We start from the raw sequence: 25,147 nt of genomic DNA on the forward strand, positions 1-25,147 counted from the left end.
TTATATTGCGTATCAGTATTGTTCACCCTTCGCATGTGGGCAAATTCAAATCAACATAGTTGTGAATTGACGTGAAAAATATCATATTCACAATTCATAATCAATATTTCAAATTATTCATTTAAAAAATATCCACAGACAATCTCACATTTAGATCATAACTGTATATACTGAGCGTTGTTTTATAAGAGGATACAATCGATAGTCATTTAACTTCAAAGTCAAAAAATTGCATATTCCCGTAGATATTTAGCAAGGTTGGTCACCCATTTGAGCTCTAGGATATTGGTTTTCATATTTAAAAACCCAATGTTTTTAGCATTTAGAAAAAATATTATGAATTCTTTAAACGTTTTTTTAATCATATTTACCAAACTAAATATCATATTGTGTTGTTTAAATTAAATTACAGAACACTTAAAACAAATTAATATACATGTATAATATTTAAGTGACTCAAATTCTCATAAAAAGGCTAATCAACCTCCTTTAGATCCTTAAAAGTTCATTAGGAAATAAACAATGTTTTTGACAGACACTAACACTGTCCAAAAATTGTAAAATGTTGAAACATGGCCTGAGGGGTGAGATTTGGATGTCGGGTTAAAAAGGTGTTGAAAGGACTCAGCAGGACGAGAAATGTCTTTTCATATGTCCATCACTGTGGAATAAGGCATACACTGAAGCATATAAAAACCCTACTCTCTATGATCTATTGTCCAAATATTAACTACTTAATAGGTCTAGGGTCAAACTTTTACTAAACAAAACTAAGCTTTTATTGATCTGTGGTCACCCCTTGCTGTTTATATTGCCACTGGGCTTTAAGGATCATGTTATATAGTCTTTCTTTTATATCTCAACATATCTCACATCTTTTTCTTCAAGTTATTCATCTTACATGGATGTTTTTCTTTGTAACCTTCATTGCTATGTTGGGGTATTAGAAAATTGACACATTGTTACCAAACAGAACATCAAGCACAACAGTTGTCCTTCATTTGAATTTGGGTAAAGTGGTTTTATGCTTAAAATTGAAGGAAGAAATTACCTGCTGGCTCAATTAGTCAAAGCAATTTCAACCAATGAGGTGCTTATGTTTTAAGAAATATCACAGCAAACAATTTAATCCAGCAAGGTCAAGCTGACTCAAATCTTAAAATTTGTAATTTCAAGATTACTTAGATCCCCAAAAATCAGTTTTTTACATTTTAAAAGTCAACATGACAAAAACAAGATAAGTCATATCTAAAATAATTTGAATGTTGATAAATGTTATATTGAGGAGATGTTATCAGTTATAAATAATCTTGATTCATATTAACTTCAAACCTCCACAGACTCACATTTCAAATACCCTGTTCATAATATGTCCTCTACTGGTTGATATAACTCAATTTCAACCATCCATATCACTTTTCAGAATAAAAAACATACTTCAAGCTCTTCAACAAAAACATTCCAAGCGATGTCTGCAAGGATTATCCAATGATAAACACAATAACCTTTAAAGATGTTTTATAAGAAAACAAAAGAAATGAAATTAACACAATGTGAGGAACAGTAAACAGGAAATGTAACATCCATTGTTTTCTTTTTAATATTTATTAATCACCTGAATGTTTTCTTTTCAAATTTAATCCTAGCTCAGAAAAGGTTAATGAGAAAATGAATGCCAACCTTTCTTTCTTACGCAGAATAAAATTGTGTCTCATATCCATTGCTAAGCATTGAAAAAAATACAACACAATATAGATATCTTAATACAACACAATATAGATATCTTATATTGTAGGTAAGTCAATGCTCCCTCAATATCATTTCCAATACCAAAACTAATGTTTGAGATTTGATTTGAATTCAGTCATATTTATGTGCATCATGTTATATAAATAATGGAATTTGATAAAAAATTCAGTATTTTCTTAATCAGAACTTTGATCCGAACCTGACGTGAAGTGGATTGTTAGATTTTCAGTTAGCCAGTCAAAGTGTACAGATCAATAAGATAAATTTAGATTTAGTCTCAATATTGAACAGAAAACAGACATTATCGATTCAGATCTTCTGCCAAAAATTTGTCCTCTGGATAAAATCATCTCAGATATATGAATACTATTACGACAAGATAAGATTTACACCCGAAAAACAGAAGACACAATACACATGATATGCTCTTAAGTTAAAATGAGACTACAGAATTCTTGATGTTGTGGTTTGAAGCTTGGTTTAATGACATTTTGTCCTTCTGCTTTATTTTACTCATACCAATGGCCAGAGACAGCGCCCAGATAAGACACAAGATACTAGAAATCTCAAAAATTATCTCGAGAGTAGATAAGATCAACAAATAAATAAAGCAAGTAAAACATCATTAGCTCTACATTGACCATCCAAACGGGATAACAAATAGTAACAGATAAGTGTTCTTATCAATTCTTTTCATCAATTAGTCAAATAATGAGATTCTAAAGTTACAGTCTACACTTTAAATAGATATTTCTATTTAAAGTTTAATTACTATGGTATCCTAGAGCATCACCCTACACTATCAAAATCAATACAACTACTGTCTCTACATCTATCATTCATTACCAGTCTTACACCAATATTCTACATAATAATATATATTACTCTGACAAGAAGGTCCATGGAAGTTCCTTCAAATTTTTTGTAGCTGGAAATATTAACAATTAAAGACCTATTTGTCATTTTTAGATTCAAAAATCTACAAAAAGCTCATTTGGTGAAAAATGGTATAAAATGTCAATATGATTCTAACATTAGTATCAAATAGAGGCCTGAAAATTAACATGAAATAACACAATCTTAGCAATGGTGCACCAAGCCAGGGGGTTCACAGACATATTTATTTTGTAAGTAAAAATAAAGATTAATTTTCAGGCCTGCATTTGCCACTAATAGTTTTAAAAGGGACAAAAATCCAAGAGGATTGGAGGTTGGAGGATGAGCATACTCAATCTTTATAGCCCTAACAACCACATTAATTACCCAGGTGGGTCAAAATTTTAAAGTCAAAAAGTTTTGTTTAAAATTGAAGTTCTCTGTCTGACCGATACCAACATAAACAAACTTTAGAAATAATCCTTCACCATATCATATATATATAGGTTATAAATAGTTATTCAATATAAATGATGATAATATTCATCAAAATATGAAATTTTAAAACAACCACAGCCACCTAAAAACCTTACAAATAATAACCATGATAATACAACATCAATATGTGACAAATTTCACAAAAAGCTAATATGAAACACCAATATCCAAATTTAATAAAATAACATAACACCATTACATATATGTATGTAATAAAATAACAAAACACCAATACATATCGTGGGTGACCGCTTGAAACCTCGTATAGCGATATATGACGCAAAATTACTTTTTGAAAAAACTATTTTGCGCTTATTTTGTTAAAAATCTTTTTAATCATTTTTGTTACTGCTATACGTGGTTTTCATTCTTTGAAAATATAAACCTTGTATAACAATTTGAGTTCTCCGGCCTATTGAACCAAAAACTCGTATAATAAGACAGTATACAAGGGTTTTCATTGTCATCAGCAGAAAAAGGAACATTGAACCTCGTAAAATAATATATTTTATGAGGCTTTAAATATGACTGTTTATATATGTGTTATTTAATTAGCACTTTTTGAGTTATTTACAATCAAGCTAAGAATACGAGGTTTTACGACCTTTCGAACGGTACCAAATTTTCAAAATGATCGAATATGGCATATACGACGTTTCAAGCGGTCACCCACAATATATGAATGTAATAAAATAACACAACATCAATACATGTGATAAATTAACACAACACCAGTTAATAAATTTTAACACAAAAAACACATTAATAAATCAAATATTATACAACACCAACACAATTATACTTTTAATTACCTTTTACATCTTTAGCATATTTCCTTCTCACTGCGGAAAGAAAAGACAGACACCATTATAAAAGAATATTGATCTAAAAGTCCCTCTCTAAAATCTAAAATTTCTAAAACAATACATTTAAAATGTAATCAACAAGTTTTCTGAAAATCTGAGAGAGAGAGAGTTCTATTGTAAAATCGTTGAATAAAAGTATTTCTAAATTATTGGCATGTACTCGGTCATATTTTATTATCAAAAATATAATTCAAGAACATTAAAAAATCATTTACAGAATGAAGAGAGATAAATACTCTGTAATCAATTGGTCTAATAACATTACATCTGATATGACAACAGATATATCAAACAATAACATAGACAAAAGATAAATAGTGAGAATTTTATCACATTGAAGGTAAGTAATAGTGACAATTACTATTGTTGATAATCTCAAGGTAATATTATGTAACAAAAAGTACTGCTAATATGATAATATAATATCGTAACAGTCTTAGTTGGGAAAGGGATTTCATTTACTTAAACCAGCTGATAGAACTGAATTTTAGCTACCTTTATCAGAATTGAAATATGACAATTGATTCTCTACAATGGAAAACAATAGCAGCCTACATGCCAAAAAGAATCACAGAATGACTATGTTCAATGCAGCTGAAGCTTAGTTCTTTCATCTGACATATCAAATATTTCATTCCCAGTTTTTAGGTATATCATGGCCTAATCTCCATATTCACTGGCAACATTACTTATTATATTCAAGTTGAACTACCAGGATGTGTTATATTGTTACCTTTTAGCCTTATATCAGGACAGAAAAATTTAGTTTATGAATAGAGTTTCAGAATTTCTTTGCATAATATGATATTCATAGATTACTTTTCATTCAATGTTCATACAGGGACATTGTGAATAGTTATATAGAGGTAGGTGTAATATAAGCTATATACTAACAATAAAATATAACACTGTTCATAATTTTATCTTGTATGTATGTATGTTTGAACATAGCACAGAAAGCCTCATATGCAAGAATATGATAATATGGTTTCTCATTTTAATTCATACAACATTTGGTTATTATTTCCTCTCGATATAGTATGGGTCGAGAAAGTAAATATTTGGAAAATTACGAAATAACTACCAGTGGATTATACACCATATTATTTACTATACACAGAGGCATAACTAAATGGACAATGCAGTAATAAATTTAAAATGGTATGAACTATTTAACCGGGTGACGATTTGAATTAATATCAGAAATATAAATAGCCTGTCATTAGAATAAAGTTCTATCAAATCATACTTACGAGTAGGGGAATGTCCAGACACATTTGCAGAGGAATCCACATAAATTTCACCATCCTTTTTCAAACGTAAGGCTTGTATTCCGTATAAAAAAAATTCCTGTAATTTTTCCTGAGGTTGTTTCACATTAAAATATTGTACACATTGATGACAAATAGCCCAAGCTTGTTCCTCATTAATAGGATTGTTAAAAACTTTTAAAATGTCATACAAAGATAACTGATCTTTGACACTTATTTCCAATCGCGACGAATTCGCCATCTTACCATGGCAGTCATGTCAAACTGTATGAAAACCAAACTGTGCGCGTTCACGGTTACTGTCCAATAATTTCAAGGGACATAACTCGTCTGTGATTCAAAAGCACTGGAGGGTGAAAAATCAATAGCCCACATTTAACTGATTGGTTGGATTTTCATTTCTCAAATGTAACAGAACTGGATTATCGCATATTTCATCTGCTTATCTCGAGGAACGCGAACCTAAGGATTAAGGACATAAAAGACAATTGCTATATTTTAATCCTTTTCAATATAGGCTGGGTTTTTAAGTAGGTTAGGGCATAATAACCACATTAAACTAGCCTAATTAAATTCTTCAGATATGCCTTAGAGTAAGAGTATATTGTGTGAATTTTATTGATACAGTTCCAAATATCTATATAGCAGGCCATGAGTTCAAACTAAATTTTAATGGTATTAAAATGTAATAGTGAAAAATTTGCATAAAACAATGACTACTCAGGAGGATGTATAGTACAATAGTATGTCTGTTGTTTCAATTACTCCAAACCCTCATCCCTTCATTCAGTCTTTTTAATGTAGTGCAAAAGAATAAAAGATAAACGACTTAAGAGATAATAGGATTATACATTAAATGAAATTACAGGACCAGCCCCAAACACCATGGGGATAATAGCTGACACCAATTAAAGACCCTCTTAAAATTACTTGTAATATCAAGTTTAAGAACCCTCATCTAGAAATTAGTGACAAATATCATCTGGCAGACCAATAATTTGTTAATATTGATTAATTTCTAATTTCAATACAGATGGTCAATAGTTAAAACAGTTACAGAATTTACCTGTACAGTCCAGCAAAGATATTTGTGCAGACATCCTAACCATAAGCATGAGTCATCCACTTTTTTGTCAGAAGTCAAGACCACACTGGAGGTCTGCCATGCACAGTTTTTCGTCAACATACATATGTAATATTATGCATAGATTCAAAGTAACAAGAAATGTGAGATCAAATTTCAACTTCATTTATCGACTTTTTTGAATCTTTTTCCAAACAATCCAATTTTGTTTTAACAAATCATTTTTTTGTGTATTGGAGACACTGATAGCATCAATTTGCACTATTAATTCCACTTTTGGATCATATGTTTTAGTTTTCTGCAATTCCACAATAATTGCAAGTGCCTTATGTGATAAAGCAATTAATGATGTCTTCAAATACTTAGTTAAAGTGGAATGTTGCAAATTGATGCCATCAGTGTCCCTGATAGACATAAATAATTTAGAAAACCTCTTACAATCCCTTTAAGATATGTTTTGGAGAAAAACTCAGAAATTGTAGTAATCACTTTTTATTATTCCATCTCATTATACACAACTTTCTTTCTATTCACAACTGAAATTGTCAAAATAAACTACATGGATTGGTTCAACATAATGAAATAATGGTTCCATCTACTGACTTCAAATTCACAAATTCAAATTAGCAATTCTTTGGAGAAAAAAAGTGAGGGAAAACTTGATTAAAATAGGGAGGAGAGAGTGGGAGATAGATTTGTATTAAGCCTGTACAAAGTATATACATAACTAAAATAATAACATCTATCTACATAATATGTATGTGTATATCATATGTACCAAATCAAAATGTTGAAATATTAACAATTTCGGCAGTCTTAATAATATCAATAACCATTAAATATATAACCATTTACTATGTTACTGAATGCTGGCACTAGCAAAAACTACGGTACATCAATACAATGAAGTAGCAAAAGCAATGAACATCAGGCAAATTGAAATTTGTGCACATAACCACCGGTGGAAATTATTTGACTTTTGACATAGTAATCTTTCAAACACAAGACCTGTCTAAGACATATATGAGTTATCTCCCATAAAAGCACTACATAAATCTTATTGCACTATGGACTGGTTTAAGAGGAAAAGCAAGCTCAATTTTTCACCTTTTTAACTTGAATTTAAAACAAGAATGAAGAGCATATGCTTTACAGCAGCTAAGACTAAAGTAGCTTACTTTTTTATCATGGATAGGTCAAATTAAGTTATAATATATCTACCTCTAGCATTCTGAACATCTATATTAACTATTACCATGCTTATTTTGATTATAACCAAATAACATTTGGAAGAAGTTTTTCAATATTTTGGTGCATGACAATTGTGCAAAATGTATGTGCAGTCTCGCTTACAATTTTAGAAATTTGTACACTTAATACAGAAAATCAAAGCACCATAAAACAAATTGGAAAGATTGAAATGTACAATTTAATTAGTAAATAGCCATTTCATTGTGTTAGTAAATAATACATAAAAATAATATGTGAAAACAGTGCAACCAAAGAAATTTAGCTTAAATTATAAAGATTTGAACATTTACAATGTTAATTTGACAAGAAATTCATAATAAATATCATTAAAAATATTTGTAAATAAAATAAATATATAATTGTTTACTTGAATATTGAAAGATGAAGAAAGTTAAAAAGCCAAAAAAGGTCTCCCAATTATAATTATGAATGCTGTCAAACTGTCTGACTAAAATAATTAGAATTTAATGCCCAATGGACAACTTGTGTACATAAACTAAAGAAGTCGGTATTAAAGACTATTTATTACATTTTATTGAAATGGTTGAAATTGTCTAATTCAACAATAAAACTTGTTTGAACATAATTATATGTTTTAAAGAAAAGTATTTCAAAAAATAAAATTACATGATCCAAGTTGTGAATACTATATAGGCCTCTTTCTCACAAATTGTTTTAAGACCTCTAGAACTATTGGAACTTAATTTAAAGCAAAATACATAAAGCAGTTATCAAAATAATAGTGATCAGAAAATAAATTTTGTATTGAAGATTGGTGACATTTTCAACGATGTTCTAAAAAAGTCCTTTCAAAATTCTTTCTGATAATGACAGTATCTGTGGGAAAATGGTAAAAAATCTAATTTTAATCTTGATTTCGTGAAAAATTTGGTGTTTACAGCATTCTGGAAATATTCAAATATGACTCTTTTCATAAACTACCTTGCAGTCTTATACACTTCTTCATTTAGTCCCTAATTCTTAAAAGGGAAGCGACTCTCAAGTCTACACATATATTAACTCCCTTAGTAGAATATGCTAATTATAATGGATTGAAGATTAAAGAACAAGTTTACCAATAAGTAAACCTAATATTAGAGCTGCAATTAAATAAACCATAGGTGGCAGCACCAATCCTGTAGCTTGTGTTGATTTTGTAGGTGTTGTTGAAATAGGTGTTGAGTGCACTGTTTCTGATACAGCAACCTTTCGAAGACGTACCCCATCCTCCTGAAACAATTAATCAGAATGATATCACACAAAATGAAAATAAATGATTCAGTACACATCAAAATATCATTACTGCCAGAATACTGAGCGAGTTAGCTGAGTGTTGCCATTTAAAATTGAACGTTTTTTCAAATGGAATAAGTTCAGGGTAAAATGTTCAAAAGCAAGCCTTTAGACCTCTGGCGTCAACAAACTTTCCCCCTTTTATTACAACTTTCTAATATAGTAAATACAAGACAAACACAATATTGAACGAACATTCCACCACAGTATTAGTCTCTCAAATTTTTATGTTCAGTTAGCTTTACTGAATGCATAACATTTTTTATAACAAAAAAAGTTGATATCAGTCATGTGAAACATGTTTGGAACTATATACACTAAATACTGCAAGTAAACAGCTTGAACATTCATACCAATCAAATGTTCTGATGAGGAAGACTTGCCAATATTTACCTTTAACTGATTATTTTCTGTCTTTAGTTGACTTATCTCAGTTTGTAATTTCTTAAAATCTTCCATTAATTTCTTTACATCACTATCACTTCCCGATGGCTAAAAAGCATTGAAAACAATTGATATGAGGCATAAGATATAAAAATGCCAGTGCATTGATGCCTACGTCAAAAACGGCTATTAATGTTATCATCACCTTCTCTATAAAGATTTTTTTTTCATTTTGCTCTTACTTTTACCAATGACCCATTCTAATTTTGATTTCTACCACATGAAGAAATCCAGCAGCTTCCAGCATTGAGATTAAGGAACATTAATTTTAACTTTTAAGTGGGAATAAATAAAATGAAGAAAACAGAATTTGTTTTTTTTAAGGGAGTACTGACTTGCAACTAGCTAACAGTACAAATATATCATTTACCTTCACTGCTGTTTCAACAGGTCTTGGTATTTTAGATTCTGGTACTTCCTACAAAGAGAAAACATACAGACAAGAAAATTCAAGAAGATCTAAGATCAGCAGCTAAGACAATTCTTTGTACAATTTTGAAGAAATTCACATGATCCATGGTAGTGCCAATGATTTTCCTTTTTTAGATTGTTGCATTTTCTGTTCCAGAATTTTCAAATTCCGTTTAAACACCATTTTCATTCGAGAAAAGTGATAAATACTCCTTAATTGATGACAAAAGTCTTGACAAGCAACCCATCATTTTCAATTCCAAAAGTTTCTTTTTGTTATTATACACTTCAACTGGATCCTTTGTGGCCTCTAAACTGGTAGGTGTAGACATGCCCACATAAAAACTACACTAATCAGATAATAAACACTAATGCCTGCCGCAATATTCAACACACTTTTATCCCTCCTATCAGTTGTATCGTCAGAGCTCTAAGATTGAAACCTTGATTCACTCTTTCTTTCCTTTAGAGCATCAATGTGTTTTTCTTTACACTCAGAGTCGGTGCTTGAGGTATAGCCCCTCCAATTCTGCTGTGTTTTATAAGAAATGGTCTCTCATCTTGTTGGTTTTCTCCAGAGGAATATCAGCCAAAGTACACATTTTTACAAAATCCATGACTATAATCTTCTCAGATATCCTTTGAGGACAATATTGTTAATAAGGTTACTTATTTGCGACAGACAAAGCCATCCTTTGCGTATGTTTTTTACTTTTAAAGTGATCTTTCATGGTATTAAGACGAACAAAATCGATTGAAAGATGTTATAGACACCAATTTGGGAACCAGGAGAGTATTTTCTGTTAGAAGTAATTTGATTCGTCAGAATTGTATGTCTAAAGCAATCAGAGGCCTTGTTACAAAATTGGTTGTTCAGTACATGATTAATGAAATCAAACCGCATAGACTTCCGTTTATTTTTACGCTAGTTCTATTTTCTGGCCTGTTTTTAAGCACTAACAAATCTAGAGAACAACGAATCGAGCAGGTTCGACAACCGGAAGTTGAATTATTATATCAGATAAATGTGCTTCAAAACAAGTTCAACCTTGATTTATTTTGTTCTACTTATATTTTCCATTTGCTGAGCTATTTCTTGAAAACAATGGCCAATGTTGCTTTCATAAAACGAAAGTCTTCATGGGAAAGTAATTCTGTTTTCCAGCTGTTGATTTGGCTATAATTGCCAAACATGTTTGTTTGTTTGATAAAAATGTCTTCTTAAAAATAATTTTTATCTCCTAATTCCCTGTCTTTTAGATCATATAATGTTTTCATTAATGTCAAGAAGAAGACCACACGTATTCAATGATCAGGTTTTATATGTATATAAGCAAGAATCAATGAATTCTATGAAAGTCTTGATACTTACTGATTCAGGCATCTCAAATACACATTTCAGTTTTGAATCCATTAAATTTTCTGGAGATACTTCTTTCCACTGAAAAAATGTTATTGATAAGAATGAATGATGGTTCAATTTGCTTTTATTTCAATATTGGCCATCACCCTTTTATCTTTTGCCATCTTACCAATATATAAGCCAACATTTTTCTACATGTTCTTCTAATAGTAACAAGTGGTTGCCTAGCAAGATATGCCCACTTCTCTGATAAATTTTCAGTATATCAAAGGCGGTCGACAATCTGTGTCACATCGTACCAAAAATCTAATTTGTACAAATTTTCATAAAACTTGGACATAAACTGCCAACAAATTTTGATGCATTGAGGCAATAACTCAAAATAGTCAAATTCACATTTGACCCAGATCTCATTGTAATAGCTGATCACACCAGATTTCATAAAAATCTGATGAAACTGTAGTCTCTCTTGTGTTCATAAACGAATTTTGGCGTATTTTGCCAACGTCAAATAAGAAATAACTCGAAAAATCGAAAAATCACCAAATTCGAATTTGACCACAATCTAATCATGACAAATGATCACACCAAATTTCATTAAATCAGATAAAAACTGTAGTCTCTATTGTGTTCACAAACAAATTTTTTTCCTTACTCAAGGGCAATAACTCAAAAACCCTACATCAAAAAATCTTTAAAATCGAACTTGAACAAGATCTTCTGAATATAAATGATCACACCAAATTTCATTAAAATCAGATAAAAACTGTTGCCTCTATTGTGTTCACATGCCAATTTTGGACGGATGACGGACTGACAGGATCAACGACAACATATGACCACATTATAATGTGGGCATATAAAAATATAAATGCTAAAACTAAAACAGAAAAGAAATGATGACGTACCAACTGTTCTTGATTTATAGGTCCTTCAGGAGCAAATAATGTTTGTACCATAAACTTATGCTTATTTGACTTCTCTGTGGCATCATATTCAAATGGTTGTAACATAACTAAAAGTAAAATTAATCAAAGGTAATGAAATAATTAATGAATAAAAGAATACCTCGGCCTGTTTTTAAGAACTAAAAATTACATGATTAGTTAAAATTATTCATTGGAATACTTAGTAATAGCATTGTGAGCAACTTATTCACTTGTCCAAGAGCTCAACAAAACAACAATCATAACTTCAAATGAGTTGCATAATGTACATATTGTATGTCTTTTCTTACCAGCCACTGTAATGCTCGCTTTTGGTTCTAAAATACCACTGTTTGGTCTGACACAGTATCTCTTGGGAGCTGTAGTTTTCACTTTGAAACATACTCTTTTATCTGATGGGTTTGTTAACTTTAAATCAGCAGATATAACATCTGTGAAGGGACCTGAAGTAATAGAGGAAAAAATTATATATTTCAGTCACTTAATATTTCATCATACCACGATACAATGGTTATGATGCGTATTGCAATATGGGGTAATGGGATAAAATATAACAATTTAGTTTCAAAGTTACAAAATATAAACTAATCTATAATTTTATACTGTTATATTTGGTTACACAACCTGGCAATATGATGTATCGTACCAGCACTAATCAGGAATCAGATAAAAAGGTAACACTTTATCTTAACAGCTTCAATGATTTTTTCTTTTTGTATAATCGTTAAATAAAATAAAACTGAATATCAATACTACTAATTTATTGATGATATAGGCTCACTGCTTTCACATTTGCATTCATGAATAGAACTTTTCCTTTTGCATTTTAATGACACTTAGTGTTATGTGTATAGATGTGTGATTGGTATGCCTGGAATTGTACAGAATTGGTACAATGAGCATATTGTGGCATTCACATAACAGTTCAATGCCAGCACTATTTCTATATCAACAAATCGTCAAATACGATTCCATCTATAAAGAGTTGTAAGCGTCAAAAGAATAGGAAATGAGATTTGTTGTACAGCAAAAAATAAAAACAAAAAATACAAAAAAAAACAAAAATTAAATTGACAATATTCACTTCTTATATCAAATGTATCTTATCTCTATATTCATGCTGTCAATCATTATACAGAAACAAGAGAATAGATTGACCTAAACTGAAAAGAAGCTAGTCAAATTCATTAATTATAAGAATAGGAACATAGTTAGAGTTGAATAGCCATAATTTATTGATCTATTAATCTATTATTATATAATATGGGAACAACAACTATTGAATCAAGCTAGCACCAGCTATGGTACACAACAGTATCTGAGCTGTTCCTAGGCAACATGCAGCCAACATCAATATAAGTAAGATACTATAAGGATAAACTGATACATTTTGAAAGATAAAATAAGGTTCACAACAAGACTGGACTGTTTGTATCCAAACAACAGAAAAAGGGTTTAATAATGCAACCCACAATCATCACATTGGTTCATTTAAGTTCTTCAATATGATCGGCAGAAAGTAGACTGAAAAGTTTTAAAGAAAGATATAATTAACTTGATACAATATTCAACTTTAACATTAAGACACAATTTAAATCAAAAGTGCTCTATTAATAAATAAAACCTTCATTTCAATATGTAAAAAAGTAACAGGGCAGGATTCTCTTGTCAACTTTGATTTGACTGTTTCTCATGTTTCTGTCATTCACTTATAGTTTTTTAATATTAATATATATCCAGCACAGTGAATAGAAAAGAACAAATTGACTAGTCTACATCACTAAATTGTGATAACCATTTGTTTTACAATGTTTAACTGGTAATAAATCAAATATTCATGTCAAACCAGCAGTTCACAGATGAAAAGTAACTTGTTCTAGAAAACTATTTTTATAATTCCTACTAACACTGGGCTTGTTATAGGTTTATTATGACTCATACAGTATAATTCTATTGTAAATCAAATATAAATACAGTGTAAAAGACTAACAGCTGGAATATATTGTCTTATAGTAAATGGATTGACTATCAAGCACTAGTATAACCATACTGTACTATAAACAGCTTTTTCAAAACATTGTTAGTCAAGGAAAGTCATTAACAACTTCAAAGAGAACAAAGAAAAACTATAATTTATACATAATCTATCCAAAGGAGAAACCTATAAGCTTATATAAGTTTATCTTATGTAGGTTTTGCGATGGTGACAACATAAAATGTCGATAATTGGAATGGTGCAAATTGATACACTTTAAAATCCTTTTAGGTTGATACTAAATAAAAAATAACAGTAAATACCAGAAATTTTCAATGAAAATTTCTCAATTTTTGCCTAAAAATTTGCCTAAAAATTTTTGCCTACAGGTGTCAAACAAAATTCAGAAATAACAAAGAGAAGGACTCATAGCAACATCTTGCCTTCCAAAAACAGAAATAACTATTAATCCAGGACTATTCGTAAGTCATCATAACATTTTTTAACCTAAAAATTATAGATATATTAGACATCTTTTCGCAAGAAATTAGCTTCATAGTTTGCAACACTTTGAAATAATAGCATTTTTAAAATTCCCTTTCAAAAATTTCAATTTTTGTAATATCACTTTAATTTAATTTTATCTTTAATTGAACAAATAGGCCATGTGACCACCATTTTCAGTACAATCTGCTCATAGATCTTCCCATAACAGAATTATCTTCAGGATTTTGCCATGTCATTCATTCCATTAGTTCTTAATTCTATCTTTCAGTTCCTTTCCTTGAAGAAAGTAATCAGTAAAGACTACAATCTTTGGGATTGCAATCGGGAGATTGGTTTGGTCAATCGTATTGAAGTTACGGGTAGGATTTCTTGGGTAACCGGGTCTGATTTGAGATGATCAGTTAACCGTCAATTTTATAAGAAGTTGAAAGAAGGCACTTTGACAAAAAACCTTTCGTTGATTTTGTTGATTGAATAATTGAGAGGTTTATCATTATGAGGTATCAATTATCATAATGCGTGTTACGTTGATTTTTGTGGTCAAAGTAATCAAGATTGAAACCGTTAATTTGCGAGATACTGGTCCAAACTAGACTAGGTACTTAAAGTTCAACAGGCGCTACACGATACTATAAGCTTATATAGCTCTGTGAACGAGTTACATTCTTCTATACGTTTTAAAATGCCACTAGCAATAGTTGTTCGACCAAACAAATTTCATGGTAAAAATTTTTATGCGAAGGACGATCAGACATTGTTACATTGATAGCTTGATAATTGTGATAAAAGACTAAACTTGTTGAGTAATTAATCGGGTAACAATAGTCGAAAAATTAACAGGCTCGTCAAAATCACTAACCGTTTCAACACTATTGGTCATGTATCTTTTTCTATCAGATATGCCAAATTCCTTAATCTGGAGGCAATTTGCTCTTGGAAAAGTGCATGTGGGTAGTTTGTGCTGAAAATTGTGCTCACATTAACTATTTGCACAATGATAAATTTCTGTGTTGACATTTTTGCAAAGAAATTTGAAAAATGCTGCCATTTAAAAGTGTTTTGGCCTATGAAGCTAATTTTTTGTGAAAAGATGTCTGGAATACCGTATCTCTATATAATTACAGATACCATATACAAGACAACTTTTGAAAGGCACATTCCGCTTTTTTTGTGAAAACTATTATCCAGAATCTAAAAATCTAAACTAAAAATATCCGTTAACACCGAAACTTTACTTTAAAAGTTACGTAACCTTTTAAAGTTTGTTATGCTTTATGCAAGCTGCACAGATTTGAGTAAAAAAAACGCCTTATTGTAGAGAAATATGTCTACTACATTTTCTAAACGTTTCAACTAAATATAATGAGCCATTATAAAGCCAATCACTGACACTATATTCAGGTATAACGTACGACGTTTTTGATAGTGAAAATTTTTTACCAAAAAAGCCCAATGCAACCTTTCAGAGGTCAAAGTATTATCATCTTAGATTGATAAGCTTGCTTTAAGAAAAATCCTGTAATGAAAATTGTTATCGTTTTTTTCTGGGCCACCTGGTATATCGTAAGCTAAGATTTAGAAAACATTCAATCATAACTCAAAAAGTAACATCTATAAACTAAGCTCTGTAGAATATACAAAATACCTAAAGAACGTCGAAAATGTACAACACAGAGCAATAAAAATTGGGAGAAGTTTTTCCACAAAACATACCCCGAACGACTCATAACGCTTGGCCTACCAACGCTCGAATACCGTAGAAAAAAGTTTGACTGTATCCAGGTCTACAGGTTTCTTAATGGAATAGAGAATCCTCCAAACCAAGAACTCATCCCCAAATCAGGACTTGAGAAGACTAGAGGCCACGGTCAAAAACTTGAATAGCTTAACTACAGACTCGACATCCGCAAGCATTTCTTCTCATCAAGAGTGGTTAACAACTGGAACTCCTTGCTCGAATATGTTGTCTTATCTCATACCATAAACCAATTTAAATCTGACCTGAACAAAATACGGAAGTCTGACAACATTAAATTCAACCCCTCCACAATGCAGTAAATGAAAAGAACCAAGCGGTATCCAGTTATAACGGAAAGTCAAAATGGTAACAGATCTTCCAAAACGGAAAACAAGATATTTAAATTTGTAATGGTTATGACTTGTTACCGTTTTAACTGGTAATCAACGAAACCAACCCAAAACTACTATTTCCTCTTTTTTTTACGAATGCGCACATACCAATATAATAACGAGGTGATCTAGAAGCCTTAGTGCTTAATACAGATTAAATATCAGGTAAATCAGGTAAATAAAAAACTTTTTTCATGCAATGGTATGGCATTACCATCAACTATCTTCCACGATGTTTACAGAATAGCATTTTGTCAATTACTTTGCATGGAATGTAAAGTCAACCCTGATTACTACTGATCGTCTTTGGGTTAATGCAAAATGAAAAAAATTGGCAACATGATTGAGGATACAGAATGGAACTTACAGTTACAGGACAATTATATGATTGTGTCTATTTCATGGAAAATTCATAGAAAATTTGCATATATAGCCAATCAACGACAATGCCAATAGCATGCAATTTAAAATTTATTTTGAATATTTATGATGTGACAGAAAAATTCAATTCTGAGCTCACTTTGATCAGAGAGTAAAAATACAGTGCAAACCCAACAATGCAATCACAAAATTTCAAAATGAAGCTAACAGCAATCACTATCAGTAATAGTAATGGTATGGCATATTGACATTGCCCATTCTGTTCACCTGTCTGTGGGGTAAGAAAATTCAATTGTATGAATTGAATTCATTGGCAGATTAAGGCAAATATAACTTTGATAATAGCAGTCGACACTAACAAAAGGAATATAGTTATGACGGTCAAAAGAAGACTATGTTGTTCAAGGATTTGGAATAGGTTGGTGATAAATGGTCAATGACATGTTGAAAAGGATGAGGAGACGTCTGACGAATGAATGAAATCCGGTCCGGCGGCAGATTCCAGAATATCGTGATTTATTTGTCTATCACCTTCATCATTGCTTTTACCTTTGAAACGTAATTCTGTTGGAGGTTCCAGCAACAACACCTGCTCAGTTTTAGCCATGTCTGAACTTTGATAATACGAAATAACACCCTTTTTATGGGAAAAAATACATTAATTCTTGCATCTGCCGTTCTGGAATCGTGGATTACACATGCGCAACTCATTCATTATCAAAACGAGACAGTCGCTGTAAAAAAATGAATTTCACTAAAATACGAAACGAATTTAAAATAAACAACAAATTAGTACACTGATTTTCTAAAAGCAAAAATATATCATGTTTTCATATATACAGCAAATAGAATAAAAAATAAACAAACTGAAATTCATTATCATCAGCCGATCTTTTATATATTTTTGCGTTTCTTGTCTTGGCATTGTAAAATGTAGACTTTTCTTAGAGATGTGTAAATAATGAACAATGTTTTGATTTTTTTTTATTCTAGTTGTTTCATAGGCACCATACAATTATGGCTGATGACATCGATGACTTGTTAGACGAAGTTGAATCTAAATTTTGTGTGAAAAAGAATCAAGAAACTAAACCGTTGGACGTCCTTAAACAACAGAAACAAAGGCAATTGATTTATCTTGATTAATATGAATTAGTCCGAAACATCTATCTCTATTGCAGCCTTGGATAACTATTTTGTCAGTAAAGTAATCTGCAGGTGTTGGGTCAAAAAAGTTTTTGCCCTGTTTTATGTGGATTTATCTGTAACTCTGAAGGTGCAGGGTTTTTAAACAAATTTATTAACCTTGAATCCATCAGCCCATAATGTGTTTTTCAGAAAGATGGTTATTTTTCTCATACAGTCTTCATCAGTTAGTAGGCCAACATCATTTATGTCAGGACACATCAGCAGTTCAATCAAAGCTGTTTATATTAAAACCAATTTCTTGCTGGCTATCAAAGACTGAGAGCACGGAGCGCAACCAAGGATCAAGGGATCGTGATACTAGCAAAACGAAATTAACGGTGAATTGGTGATGCCCCAACATCCAGCAATCCCTAATCTCTTGTAAAATAAATCCTGACCCCCAGAGAAGGGAAGGGAAGCTGTCATTGAATTCGAACTTCAGTGATTTCAGGGGTTTTAGTACAATAAGTTTGGTGAAGCTTATAGATTTTCTGTATCTAACAATATGATGTTGACTATTGTAGAAGTAGGCCAAGAAGTAATCTAGAGGAAGATGTGAATGATATTCTAGAGTTAGATATTCCTACAGTTGACAATAAGGTAAAAAGTTTTTAGTTTGAATGTTGCTTGTACCGTATACAACAAAATTATTGTTAGCTATGAAGATACACAAAGTAGGATGAATTAGCTAAAATTTGTTCTTTGTGGAAATTTCTGGGTAGATACTTTGATGCCCCTCTTCACAATGTCAGGCTATTATGAAATCAAATGATTGCATACAATTTCCTCCAAATTCAAATTTGATCTTTTTTTAGACAAATTACAGAGAAAAACCACAAAGTGTTTCAAAATCATCCTCATCCTCTTCATCTAAAAAGTAAGTAAAAACCTGATGATGTTGATGTTCCATGAGCAGCAATTATATCTCAATGCTAAAGACTTGTTAGAAAACGAAATGTTTCTAGTAGAGTCAGATCTAGATTTTGCTTCAAATATGTATTCATTTTAAAAAACTTATTCTGTTTCTAGATGTTTTCCAGTGTACGTAGGAGGTTCGGTTAATGAGAAGGGATTCGGAAGTAGTGTGAATCAAAGGTAAAATATGTATATTGAAAATCACATTTGGAATAAGCTTATGTGATTGTGAATAAAATCATCCAAAATTTGAGCCTCTGTGATGTAATTGTGAAGTATAAATGGCATAATTGTGAACTGTTGGCAATGTCCATCATCATAATTAGGAGCAACTCATTTCATTTCTATCAAGTTATATTAGATTTATCTCCCTTTAATTACAAATTTTTATCTTCCAGAATATGTGATAGTTTACGATGTACTTCATGTGATTTTAAAGTAACCATATTTCCTGATTATGAATGGCATAGTAAAACTGATTATCTATTTCTACGGAATAATGCTCCAGATTTTCGAAAATTGAAATCAAACCTGAAGAAAGTCAATGGTAAGGGTTAATTTTTGGAGGTATTAAAATATAGAAAGTTCCTCTTTTTTCAAGAAAGTTCACTTAGCTTAACCTAATTCTCCATCTCTGGTCTTCAACATCAACAATTGACAGATTAACTGTCTGATATGTTTCAAATTATTCAGTTTTTGTGTGATGGAAACTCTTGTTATAGGTCAGATAGTCAGAAGTTCAATGACATGAGTGATCATTTCCTACAGGTTCATTTAATGATTTAATTTTATCTTTTCAGGAGTAAATGCATATAATTGTCAGTGTAGCTGGAGAAGTTTTAATGATCTCACAGAATTGAAGGATTCTAAACTAAAATGGGTCTGTGGAAAACATTCCTGATGTATAGTTATTTGGATGATAGAGTATCAGAATTCTTATTGCCTCTATTTTGATTCAAGAAAATATTACATTATCTACCAACTGTATTTGTAATACATATATACATTAATTTGTTTAAATCAAACATTTATTATTTAAATAGTTAAAAATATACATGTCCCTAAATTTAAATATGCACGTATATTTAAATTTATTTTATGAAATAGTTGTTCCGTCCATCTAAGATCATCTTCCTTGTTCTTTGTGAACTGAGATAAGGGCAAGTTTTGGCATTCTTATGAAAGAAGCTACACATAATTAACTATTACTTATACTGATGTAGTTGTGATAAATGAATGACCCATACACAATGTGTTCACAATTTACTTTTCATTACAATCTTGGGCTGCAATCATACTACATTGCTTTTTCAAGTATTGAATGCACAAAGTTGAGGTATATATATTTATCTTAACTTGTTCCAGTTGCTTAAGGTATTATTGCAGCTCTGTTGTAGTTTTATTTCACCTTGACATTTTGAAGTTGAATAAATTCACATCTGATAAAATAGTTGTATTTTCTACAATCTGTATTCTCCTTAAAGGATTTTGATAGCAGTGAAACTCCTGGAAGCATGTAAAGACATCATAAGAGTCTATTTGGATGTGTAAATGATTTACTTGAATTGTTCATCATATTAAGTGACACCATTAACCATTGATATTACATAGGGTTGGGAATGAAGGATTTTAGATGATCTCATGTTTTGACTAGTGCTCTGAAAAGATCATTATACAGAACACATTTTGTGGTGGCTGCTTTAATGTACGAAGTAGAGTAGGTATGTGAAAAATATAGTCACAAGTAATCATGCCAGTAAAAGGGTCACAATTTTTTGTATTAAATCATTTTTTAAAAGATTTATACAGGAAATATATCTAAAGAGAATTACAATGAGCTAATAAAACATATGTAAAGCAGAATATATTTTGCCACAAGTATCCTTAACTATCATACCGAAAATTACTGTTAAAATTTTCCTCACCATTTAATTCTTTTATTATATTTAGACAAATTTGCTTAAAAATTAAGAGTCCACCTGCATACATCTGACATTTTACATCATTTTAGTTAATGACAGCCATTAAATTTGCCATTGTAAGAAGCTCCATGAACACATGAACATCTTTAAAATATTGTTTGTATTACTTTATACAGATAGTTACAACCACCATCATTAGTATTTCCCTCTTGTGATAGATTTATACTTTGGAGTATGGTACAAATTAAGTGTTAACTGTGTCTTTGAGAGAGGAATTTTCATTATTCAATTCACCATACCAACTCTCATATATCCAATAGCACTGATAATTTCGCACTGTAGTAGCTCTTTACGTTAAACTGAAAAATAACAGACAAATTTCTTTAAGGTTTGAAGATAAAGAAATAAACCATTTATTACTGTCTTAGTCTGTAAATCTAATTTTGCCTCCTATTTTCATTGGAATTTTAATATCAATGTGATAGTCTTACATTTATAATCTTTACATTTATAAAGAAGACACATAACCTGGGCACATATCATTTTAAAATTTTTACAGATGGCAACTTTCTATCGCTACCAGTACTTTCCAGGAGTTGATATTCAAATTCACTCAAAATAATCCTTAATATTAAATTCACTGATAAAAGTAAGATGACAGATGTGCACATTTGTTTTTTAGGCAAGATTGATAATGTATTTGAAATGATTCATGTACTCAAGTTACAAGATAAGGTCAAGGGGACATAATAATATTATCATACCTGTCCAGTAAAGAATCTCTCATTTCTGTTTGTATTTTACTGGGTTGATTGTCTCCTATTTTAAATACACTCTCTATAACTGAGACTTCTGTAGCTGTTGTATCAAGACCACAAAATGCTATCCAATCATTTACCACTAATCCACCACCTAACACGTCACTACCACGATTTACTGTACCAGCCTACATATAGATTAGAAAAAAATGTGTCGTGTAAAAAGGTATTTCAACTGATTTCCATGATATCATGCTAGGAAAACAAATGTGGTATGAAATTTTCAAAACACATCAGGTTGAAAAGAATTAGACCCTTTTTATACCCTAATTGAAATTGATGGCCATTACAACATGAATAATTGACATTTAAGATTGTTTTGAAACTGAGTCTGTTTTCAATGGTTGATGTTTTGCTCTCAACCAGATAAGCAAATTCTCAATGGGGTGCTTTATTTCATAGAGTAGATATCTTTCTAAGGGATCAAAGTATAGCTGTCATCTGACTTGTACACTTCTGTTACATAGCCTCACATATGATCTTATTACTATTGATCTGAACGGAAGACTATGTTACTTTGAATTAGAGTATTCAAAATCTAATAACATAAAGTGCATAAGTTCAGACAATAATTCTTGATAAATACATAATCCATACTGATAAATTAACACTTACCACTAAAGGAACTTGTAATAATGATGACAATTCATCTTGGTCTGCCATATTTGTTTTAGGATGTACCTAACGTAAAAAGAATTGCTACAGTATTTAAAGTGATCTTTTTTGGATATTTTTAGGGACAGATGTGCCATTTTGTTTACCAATCATTCTTTTGTCTCAGAAACGGAAATTTTTAAGTAAGCCAAGCAGTCATAGTGCTCAGAGCACACCGTCAAAATATAAACCTTCAAATCCTTGTGTGACCAAAATTATCTGCGCTTGAATGTTAAAATGACGAATGAAGACTATATATAGAAAAGACATTTATAGAAATAGTGAGTACAATTCCTAGTTTTAAGAATCTTTATAGGAATTTTTTGATTTTCTTACATTTCTAGTACTTCTGTAAAGGCTATTTACATATATTCAACCCACAAATCAACCTCCCAAAATGGTGAACATGTCCCTTTATATGATATGATGATATAGATATGATAGTAAGACATGATATAAATATGATAGTAAGACATGATATAAATATGATACTTACTAAACCACCCTGATTACTAAATGTACAATAACTACCAACTAGGGCATTACTAGCTACTGTATGTCGAAATACTTCAACTTTTAAAACATCAGTAATTATTTCTTCTGTTTCCTGTCAAAACATATTAATACTCAAAATAATCAAATAAGAAATCAAATATCAATAAAATCTACAGTTAAAGATGCTATACACATGTTGTCCAATTTGTAATTTTATCAATAAATAAGTCTATAAATCTAATAATAACCAGTTTGTAATCATTAATACACAACAACAATATATCAATGTAACAGCTCAAGATAAAAATTCATGTTTCTCATACTCTGGAATGAATATGTTTTAAACCTATGCTAGCAAATGGCATCCACATTTCTTATGCTTCAGTTTTATTTGAGTATGTCATAGAAACATAAGATTTACTCTGTTGACATATGACAAAAATTGTGCTAAGTTCCTTAATACAGGTACATTTCAATTTAGAGTATTAGTTTTATATTTCAAAACCATCAATCAGAAAAAGTATGAAACTTGTAAATCTGGTGATAATACCATGGTAAGTATGATACTGGCAATACTAAAACATATTGAAAATATCTCTGTACTAACCCTATCTAAGTCTGGATGAACTAAAGCACAGTAGTCATTACAAGCGATTACATTACCAAGAGCAGATAACCTTTCTTCTACTCGCTGCAACTTAACAGAATCAGGTAATGAATTTCGTATGTGCTGTAATTCTTGATCTGTAGTGGTATTTGGAACTAAAAGACCATGGCGATTTCCTGAAAAACAAAAGTATTATATTACAAATTCTTAGTATTTACCGATGACTGAAGATGCCTAAATTATGAACTAAAAAAAAGGTCTACATTATATATTTACCTCCTAATGTATCAAGCAAGAAAAGAAATATAGTCACAACATTTTTTCGTTTGAAAGTCTTTCATTCTTTTAACCCTTTCAACACAAGCTGCCACTCTACATCGCACATAACTATGAAATATACATGATAGGCCAATAACCAAGTGACATCACATAAAATAATATACTTTGTGTCATAGTTCAAGGAGTTGAGGGCGTATTGCTGTTTATTGTATTCAAACTCAAAGTTCAGAAGCTAAAGTATAATTTTGACTTAAAGCCTACAAGTAATTCATGATGTTTTTAATTTGCAGATTTTGCTTTTCTTTCAATAAAATGATATACTAACCTACTGTGAGACGACCTACAATACGACATCCTGCAATACTAGCATGAACTACTGGAATAGTTTCACCTAATTCTCCTTCAAATATACTGAAATTGAAAAAAAGTTCACATGATGCTAAATAAGAAATATAATTTTTTATTAACACATCCGATGGTTGAATTTTGTACAATTCTATAATGATATAAATTTCTAAGAACCTGTAGAAGTTTTCTGAACTCCCAATTCCTATTAAACAGTAACCATTGGTCAATTTAGTAAAGTTTCCCACTTCAGCTGATCCGTTAAAATGTACACGCAAGGCCATAACTTCCAACTTAGGTAGTTAGATTAAATTACGTTTATATAGTGTAGTTAGAGTGGGGTGAAACTAGATTTGTTCCCAGTGGTGAAATAGGCCCATGTCATACACAGGTCAAAGAAAAAACATTGCACAACACAATGAAATAGTTCATTTGGATTCATCCAAAAGAGGCATGATAAATACCATTGGGTTTCATATATCTAAATATAGAAAAACTCTGATTTCAAGACTAATGATGTAAAATTCATACATGTACTTTTAGTATAAATTACTAGATTTATTGGTTATAATTAAGACAACAGTAATAAAACTAAAAGTAAAGAACAGACAAAATTTCAGACAGAGAATTGGCACCTGTAAAAATTTTCTGCTCCCCCAATCGCCACCAAGCAATATGCATTTGTCAGTTTAGAAAATACACCAATTTCATTGTTCCCTTCAAACTGTGCTCTGATAGCCATGATTAAAGTATTAATGACTCTTAAGAATATAGATTTAACTCAGATAAATAGTGAAAATGTTTCGTAAACAAATAAGCATGGCAAGTGATGCGCTCTACGTCATCAAAATTTGCCTTCGATTTTCTGTCTGGATAAT

The 25,147-nt window shown here is 30.8% G+C and overlaps 4 protein-coding genes across 4 annotated transcripts in view; 1 reads left to right on the plus strand and 3 right to left on the minus strand.

Moving 5' to 3' along the window:
• LOTGIDRAFT_117664 (hypothetical protein) overlaps window positions 1-5,501 on the minus strand; it is a gene marked incomplete at both ends in the record, with an annotated part of 36,426 nt that extends 30,925 nt beyond the window's left edge. Inside the window, one exon of the mRNA XM_009055946.1 lies at window positions 5,265-5,501. Within this exon, the coding sequence (XP_009054194.1) occupies window positions 5,265-5,501 (237 nt within the window). The remainder of the gene's footprint in view (window positions 1-5,264) is intronic.
• A 1,319-nt stretch (window positions 5,502-6,820) lies between these two features.
• LOTGIDRAFT_232132 (hypothetical protein) lies at window positions 6,821-17,746 on the minus strand. The gene is made up of 7 exons (XM_009055947.1): window positions 17,596-17,746; window positions 12,344-12,496; window positions 12,015-12,121; window positions 11,116-11,184; window positions 9,703-9,750; window positions 9,282-9,380; window positions 6,821-8,825 (listed from the first exon to the last, which is right to left on the minus strand). The coding sequence occupies exons 1-7, from the start codon at window positions 17,651-17,653 to the stop codon at window positions 8,655-8,657; spliced, it is 705 nt and encodes a 234-aa protein (XP_009054195.1). The 5' UTR covers window positions 17,654-17,746; the 3' UTR covers window positions 6,821-8,654.
• A 1,518-nt stretch (window positions 17,747-19,264) lies between these two features.
• On the plus strand, window positions 19,265-20,050 carry LOTGIDRAFT_117480 (hypothetical protein; the record flags this gene model as incomplete). The annotated part of the gene is made up of 3 exons (XM_009055948.1): window positions 19,265-19,329; window positions 19,548-19,702; window positions 19,953-20,050. Coding segments are annotated over 3 exons (318 nt in total), but the record flags the coding sequence as incomplete, so codon positions are not given.
• An 859-nt stretch (window positions 20,051-20,909) lies between these two features.
• On the minus strand, window positions 20,910-25,087 carry LOTGIDRAFT_206392 (hypothetical protein). Its single transcript, XM_009055949.1, has 7 exons — window positions 24,905-25,087; window positions 24,250-24,335; window positions 23,646-23,821; window positions 23,040-23,150; window positions 22,505-22,570; window positions 21,836-22,017; window positions 20,910-21,430 (listed from the first exon to the last, which is right to left on the minus strand). The coding sequence occupies exons 1-7, from the start codon at window positions 25,009-25,011 to the stop codon at window positions 21,421-21,423; spliced, it is 738 nt and encodes a 245-aa protein (XP_009054197.1). The 5' UTR covers window positions 25,012-25,087; the 3' UTR covers window positions 20,910-21,420.
• Between the last annotated feature and the right edge of the window lie 60 nt (window positions 25,088-25,147).

This window comes from Lottia gigantea (assembly GCF_000327385.1).
Source record: "Lottia gigantea unplaced genomic scaffold LOTGIsca_26, whole genome shotgun sequence".
Classification (NCBI taxonomy): domain Eukaryota; kingdom Metazoa; phylum Mollusca; class Gastropoda; family Lottiidae; genus Lottia; species Lottia gigantea.

What these genes read in the sequence shown, in the direction of transcription:
- LOTGIDRAFT_232132 (XM_009055947.1), bottom strand. Translation starts at nt 17,653, where the DNA reads ATGGCTAAAACTGAGCAGGTGTTGTTGCTGGAACCTCCAACAGAATTA. An exon ending in CTATAAATCAAGAACAGTTG is followed by an intron (nt 11,185 to 12,014) that starts GTACGTCATCAT and finishes ACATTTTTTCAG; the next exon opens with TGGAAAGAAGTATCTCCAGA. An exon ending in CTGTTGAAACAGCAGTGAAG is followed by an intron (nt 9,381 to 9,702) that starts GTAAATGATATA and finishes AATGCTTTTTAG; the next exon opens with CCATCGGGAAGTGATAGTGA.
- LOTGIDRAFT_206392 (XM_009055949.1), bottom strand. Translation starts at nt 25,011, where the DNA reads ATGGCTATCAGAGCACAGTTTGAAGGGAACAATGAAATTGGTGTATTT. An exon ending in GGAGCAGAAAATTTTTACAG is followed by an intron (nt 24,336 to 24,904) that starts GTGCCAATTCTC and finishes TTTCAATTTCAG; the next exon opens with TATATTTGAAGGAGAATTAG. An exon ending in TTAGTAATCAGGGTGGTTTA is followed by an intron (nt 22,571 to 23,039) that starts GTAAGTATCATA and finishes TTTTTACGTTAG; the next exon opens with GTACATCCTAAAACAAATAT.